General features: G+C 54.0%; 1 protein-coding gene across 1 annotated transcript in view; it reads left to right on the top strand.

Moving 5' to 3' along the window:
- The window catches only part of LOC104622794 (sarcoplasmic/endoplasmic reticulum calcium ATPase 3), a gene marked incomplete at both ends in the record, with an annotated part of 7,732 nt that extends 2,070 nt beyond the window's left edge, over positions 1–5,662 (top strand). The window contains 8 exons of the mRNA XM_010289674.1: positions 6–125; positions 218–438; positions 1,178–1,380; positions 1,492–1,577; positions 2,190–2,323; positions 2,720–2,837; positions 3,503–3,620; positions 5,590–5,662. Coding sequence (XP_010287976.1) covers positions 6–125; positions 218–438; positions 1,178–1,380; positions 1,492–1,577; positions 2,190–2,323; positions 2,720–2,837; positions 3,503–3,620; positions 5,590–5,662 — 1,073 coding nt within the window. The remainder of the gene's footprint in view (positions 1–5; positions 126–217; positions 439–1,177; positions 1,381–1,491; positions 1,578–2,189; positions 2,324–2,719; positions 2,838–3,502; positions 3,621–5,589) is intronic.
- Positions 5,663–6,653: the final 991 nt, after the last annotated feature.

A 6,653-nucleotide genomic window follows, 5' to 3' on the forward strand; every position in this document is an offset into this window, starting at 1 on the left:
CGGAGCGCCCCCCGGAGGCGCAGCGGCAGGCGTGCCGCGATGCCCGATGCTTTGCCCGCGTGGAGCCGGCGCACAAGTCCCGCATCGTTGAGTACCTCCAGTCCTTCCATGAGATCACCGCCATGGTGAGTCCCCTGGGGATGCCCCACCACCCGCCGGTCCCTTCCTCTCCGCCTGGTCCAGTCCCTTGCACCCCATTAATCACGGCTTCGTGCAGACTGGCGACGGCGTCAACGACGCTCCAGCCCTGAAGAAAGCGGAGATTGGCATCGCCATGGGGTCGGGCACGGCTGTCGCCAAGTCAGCCGCTGAGATGGTGCTCTCCGACGACAACTTCTCCACCATCGTGTCAGCCGTCGAGGAGGGCAGGGCCATTTACAACAACATGAAGCAGTTCATCCGCTATCTCATCTCCTCCAACGTCGGGGAGGTCGTTTGGTGAGAGCCCCCTGCACCGGGCACCACGCTGGGGGGAGCAGCGGTGGGGACACGTCCCCTGGGGCAGGTGATCTGCAGTCCTGTCCGTGTCCCCTGCCCTGGGCAGCATGCGGTGCCCAAAATTGTAACCCCAGGTACCAAACGGAGCAGCTATGCCTCATCTCATTCCCCAGGGATAGGGTTTTTTTTTTCTTTTTATAAACATACTACCCCCAGTTTTGTTACTGCACTACCTATTTAAGCCCATGCCAGCGTCTGCCATGGGTGCAGATATTTGTGCACAGGCTGTTGTCACCAGTTCACACCTGGTTGCATTAGGTCTTGGACAGCTCTCCCTCTCCCTGTCTCCTGCCCATTCCTCCCAGTAAACCAGTGCTGGCCTCAGCAACGTGGGCACAGCCTTGGGGTCACTTGGGCATCCTTTGCCCTTGCGTTTCAGCAGGGGTGTTTGTGCTGGGAATGGGCACCTGTGTGGCCGTGGGGACATCAACAGTCGGGTTTCGACTGCAAAGCGAATTTTAATAGCAACAGGAATGAAACTTAGCTGCAAAATTCAGCCTTGGACTTCACGTTCCTGACTCAGGGGGCTGCAGGTTCATCTGCAGGACTTTGGGTCAATACTCAGTTTGGGGTGTTTGGAGCCAGAGCTCCTACTCGCTCGCCCCTTGCATGACACAGACACTTTCTCTGGCTGCCCCGGAGCTCATCTAATTTGGTATCTCTGTTTTTTTCCCCGCAGCATCTTCCTGACGGCCATCCTGGGCTTGCCCGAGGCCCTCATCCCCGTGCAGCTGCTGTGGGTGAACCTGGTGACGGACGGGCTGCCGGCCACTGCGCTGGGCTTCAACCCCCCCGACCTGGACATCATGGACAAGCTGCCCCGTAACCCCAAGGAGCCCCTCATCAGCGGCTGGCTCTTCTTCCGCTACCTGGCCATCGGAGGTGAGCCCTCGTGGGCGCCAGTGGGCAGAGGATGAGGACGGGCATGGGGTGCCGTGGGGTAAGGGGCTCCTTGCCAGGTGCTGGGGGTAAGGGTGTCTCTCTCGACTGCAGTGTACGTGGGCCTGGCCACGGTGGGCGCAGCGACCTGGTGGTTCCTGTATGATGCCGAGGGACCGCAGGTCTCCTTCCATCAGCTGGTGAGTCAGGAGGGGAATGGGTGCTGAGCAGATGGGTGAGGGCATGGATTCAGGCCCTGGGGTCTTTCCTCTGTCTTTCTTCTGTGGTTATTGTAGCATTCCCAAATTCCTGGAGAAGACAATAATTTAAAATAAAAGCAAATTCTCTCCCTCAGGCTCATGTTTCCAGCCTTGCTTCTGCCAGCAACCAGCATGGCAGGGAAAACTTGATCCAAAGAAGCTGAAAGTAGCTCCTGTACCTGATCCCACATTGAAAGGGATCAATTTTTACATTACTGTAGGTCTGAACAAGATGGCGTTAAAGCGGGTGCCATTGCACCCCAGTGTCATGTGCAATGGAAGATGTATTTTTGCTGGCAATGCGCGTGTGCTCAAATACCTTATTAACGGCACATGAACATCTCTAAGCCACTGTCCAGCCATAACTGCCCAAAGCCCCAACTGCAGCAGAAGCTGGGTCCTTTAGACAGTTTTATCAGTTGCTCTGAACTGCACTCCAAATAATCAAGGTTCGCCATGTGCCCCCAACCAGTCGACCTCTTCCTCCTCTTTCCTGCCTTTCCTACACTGCTGCTCTGCCGTGTATTTACCAGCGGTTTCCTGTGCCGACAGAGGAACTTCATGAGGTGCACCGAGGACAATCCCATCTTTGAAGGAATTGACTGTGAGATCTTCGAGTCCCGATACCCGACCACGATGGCTCTGTCCGCGCTGGTGACAATCGAAATGTGCAATGCCCTGAACAGGTAGGATGGCCGCAGGATCGCTCTATATGCTGTACACATGACTGGTTTCATATAGGGTCTCTTCGAGCATCTGTTGGTGGGCTGAGGGCTTTGCTTTGACTCAGCAGAGCCATTGGGAACATCCTGACAGGGACCGCTGGGCTTGCCAAGGATAAACTCCTTCGAGCCAGTGTGCTGCTGTCGGTAGTGGTCGAGGAACGACTGGATACACATCCGTTAGCAGTTCGGCCCTGGCTGGTTGTGTTGAGATGGGTGTCCAGATCCAAATCACAGCAAAGCCTGAACCATCTGGAAGACAAGTACCCTGTACCTTGGAGAAGAGTGTGAACCCTCAGCTTGGGCAGGCGTGGGGAGCAGGAGGTTATTGGGGTTAATGTTGTCCCCTCTCTTTCACAGTGTCTCTGAGAACCAGTCACTGCTGCGGATGCCACCGTGGCTCAACATCTGGCTGCTGGGGGCCATCGTCATGTCCATGGCTCTGCACTTCCTCATCCTCTACGTCAAGCCCATGCCTGTGAGTGCCCACTGCCACCTCTGCGTGCAGCCCAAGGAGCTCCTCCTGTGGGCGAGAACATCCCTGGAGCAATCTTTGGGTCTGGAAGCTTCTGGGATGGTAGTCCCCAGCGTGTGCCCTCAGGACCAGGTCCTGTGGCTTGAACCAACATGGGGACTGGGAGTCACCCTGCCCCAATGAGCCTTTACCTAAGCTAGAATCTCTCCTTATAGGCAACGCAAAGGGGTGTAGATATCTCCAGAAGGTGGTTCAGCCCCTTTTTTAGAGGCATCACCTCCCTTTGCAGCCCAAGGCTGATGATGCCTCAGTTGATGCCTAAGGGCGCTTAAGATGAAGCAGGTCGCTGTGCCCAGGAGGTTACGTTGCCCCTTGTCCCCTGCTAAGCGCCTGTGAGCACAGGAGCCTACAGTCCTAGCTTGTGCCTCACCTTCCCTGTCTGCAGGAGAGGTGAAGGACGTAATTTTTGACTCATCTTGGCCAAGAGCCACCTTGGGATCATGATAGACCTGGAAGAAATGCTGCTTTTCAGGCTGTCTGGATCCTCCCTCCTTGTACCTGGGATGACCCTTTCTCAACGTGTGCCACACAACAATCTGACCTTTAAAAAACCCAGAAAAGTCCCACCTCCTTCTCTATTGACATGTCCAATCCTTTCTGCCTTGCAGCTCATCTTCCAGGTAACCCCCCTGAGCTGGCCACAGTGGGTGGTTGTAATGAAAATCTCCCTGCCCGTTATCCTGCTGGACGAAGGACTCAAGTACCTTTCCCGCAACCACCTGGACGGTGAGCATGGTCTGCACCACGCTGGGTTATGGCGCTTTGCTTGGGGTTCATGGTGGCTTTGCGGACACCTTGCTCACCTCCTCCGCTTGTGGGGTGTCTGCGCCTGCATGTTCATCCGGCTTTGCTGTGAAAAAGGGATTTTTTTTCTCCTACCCCCATCCTTCCCGGGTGCCACGCCAGGCAGAGCAGTTGGTACTTACGTCTGCTTGAAATACTCCCCTAGGAGCCAGAGCACTAGGTAAACCTGCCACGTGTGTTTATCCAGTTCCTCTTGAACCTCTGGGAGCTGGATGCCTTCTCTTATAAAGCAAAACAAATCTAACACTGGTTTCTAACAGGAATCCTTAATTTTTTTCCCTTGATTTTCCACCCCTCTATGGCCATCCTTATCTTGTATTTTCTACCTCTTATTTTAAGATCAAATGAGAGCTGAATGTGTTACAAACTGTTTTTTAATGGGGTTGCCCTTGGCCGGCACCTCTCAGGATCCATCCGGTGGCGCATGTGGAGGAGAAGCAGCTCCTGTGACACCGGGGTAGCGGCTCCCGTGAGCTCCTGGTCCGTGTGCTGTAAATCACAGCGTGTGTTTCGGCAGCCCTCCAAAGAGATGATATCATCTTCTCTTTCGTTTCTTGCAAAAGATGTTGCTGTGGGTGAGATCTCAGCACTGAGCTGAACCTGCAGGTTCTCCCGGCAGCGGCTGGGGGGGCGGGGCCGGCCAAGCCGGCGGTGGGGGGGCTCTTCAGGAAAACAGAATTGATTCATTTTTAGGTGTGTTTGCCCCAACAGTGATAGCAGGGAGAGGAAGGGCAGGAGGGACACCATCCTTGCCCGGGGAAGATGTAAAGGCCCTGGGGGGTAGATGAGCAACCTGAGTGTGGGGACCGAATGTCCTTCCACAGCATCACCGTCCTCAGATCTTTTTTCTCCCCTTAAGCAACCAACGTCCTAGCAAAACCCTTCCTTTTGCCTTCACCCTTTATTAATGGCCCAAGAAAACCGTGCGAAGCCATTCTGGCATTTCAGGGCTGAAGGCAGGTCCATCCATCCCTGGCAGGGAGGGATTTGGGGCATTGTAACAACCCTGTTTGGTTTCTGACGGAGCTGAACCATGCAAAAAGCTGGAAATACGAGATGGGAAATTACTGCAAGCAGGAAACGATCAGAAACTGGTTGTGCTCCCCGTCACCGGCTCCTGGCGCACTGGAGGTGCTCACGTCAGCTTTCCTTTCTGCGGCGAGCTGATGCATAACCACAGCGATCCTCAGCAAAGCCTCCGCTGAGAAACAGAGTTGCAGGGGCTCCTATTTTTACAGACCAGATAGAAATCGTTTCTAGCTTATTTTTATTTAATTGTTGCATCTCTCAGCAGACCGGTAAGTGATTTGCATCATACGATTACAAGCCTGTAGTGACAATTTTACGGTGTGGCACTGGGCTGGGGCGTAGGAGAGCTGGTTTAATTCCTGGCTGTTGCATCCCGTGCATGCTCTCAGTCTTCACTTCACCATCTGTGATCTGGGGACGAGTCCTTCTTTCTCCCACGCTTTGCATTTCTCTATAAAAACTCAGCGCTGTTGAAGGAAGGGCTTTTCTTTGGCTCTGCCAGCGCAGCTCCGAGCACAGCAGGGTTTCTGGCAGGCGTACGGTCCTTTCGAGTCCCATCATACCAGCTCAGAGTGTTTCCTCCTCCTCCTCCTCCTCCCATGCTGTGCCGGGTCCTCTGAGCTACCCTCATCCCCATGGTCACGGTGGTGCTGATGCTCACAGGTCGCTCTGTGTCTCATCCATCCAGGGTTTCCCATGCAGCTATTCAGTCACGGCTAAGGGGCAAAATCACGCTTAAATCATCCCATTCGAAAGAAATAATTGAAATCCTGCATCTTCCTAATTCCTCTGGACTTTGAAAAGCAAACCAAAAAACCTCAAAAAGCCACTTTTAAATGTGGTATTGTGATTTTTTTACCAGGCATTCTCAGGACGGTAAGACACATGTGGAGCAGGGAGCACCAGTTGAAAACCTGCAGGACTCCAGAGCAAGGGTTGGCTTTCTTACGTGTCTCATCCCCGAACGCCGTATTCCCCTGCTTCCTCCAAAGTCTCGCTTGTGGGGGGGACCTGCTTGGGTCATGTCCGGGTGAACGTGGCTTGGAAAATCAGCCGATAACAGAGCCTAGGGACCCCATACCCAGACAGGGCCTCCTTTCTCACACTGGCCTCTGTGTTTTGCTTCAAAATAAGGTCTAAAAATCCCGTGAAGCAGCCATTTGCGTGGCAGTTTTGGCCAGGGCCAGGCTACTGCTTGGCTTCTGCAAGGCAATGCTTGGGGATGGTCTCCAGCGTGGGATCTTCTGAGGCCAAAATCTGAGGGATGGCCAAGGGTGTTCAGTTGAGGGATGCAAATATCTAGCTGTGAATTCTGCTGATTCAGGTTTTGCACGGAAAATTTTCTCGTTTGACCAGATTTTGATAAGTCGTGTTTCCATTACGTTGGATTTTCTTTGCCCTTGAAGCAGCAGAAAGCTGAGACTTCAGGTTTCGCCGTGGTCTCAGTGTCTTACGTTCCTCTCCCCATCACCCCCGTCACTTCCAGCCTCTCACCTTGCATGCTTTGCACGTATCGCTGCCTTCATCCGTCTCTGGCCCCTCTGAGGTTTCTGCTGTTTCGGTTTTGGGAGGCAATGTGAGCATGAGACAGCGAGCGACAGCACACGGCCGAGCTTGGTTGGCTTGGGGCGACCTGCAGATGTTCTGGTCAGGAACGTGGAGGTGTCCTCCAAGGCCCTCTCGGGTGTCTGTCACACATAGATGCTGGCAGGCTCACAAGGGCAGATGCCCTCAAGGACCTCTTGCCCTAGTATTTTTAATATTTCTTGTCCTCTGTGCATCTAAGTGTGTTGCTTTGAGTCCCGTGGCAGGCAGGAGGAAGGTTCCCAGGCATCTGTGCCGAGACCTTGCAGAATTCTCTTGCCCGAGTGCTTCTCAAAAGGTGCAAAGTCCAGACAGGACACTCGTGCCCCTCTGTGTGCCCTC

The sequence above is a fragment of the Phaethon lepturus genome, unplaced genomic scaffold (assembly GCF_000687285.1).
Source record: "Phaethon lepturus isolate BGI_N335 unplaced genomic scaffold, ASM68728v1 scaffold38526, whole genome shotgun sequence".
Lineage (NCBI taxonomy): Eukaryota > Metazoa > Chordata > Aves > Phaethontiformes > Phaethontidae > Phaethon > Phaethon lepturus.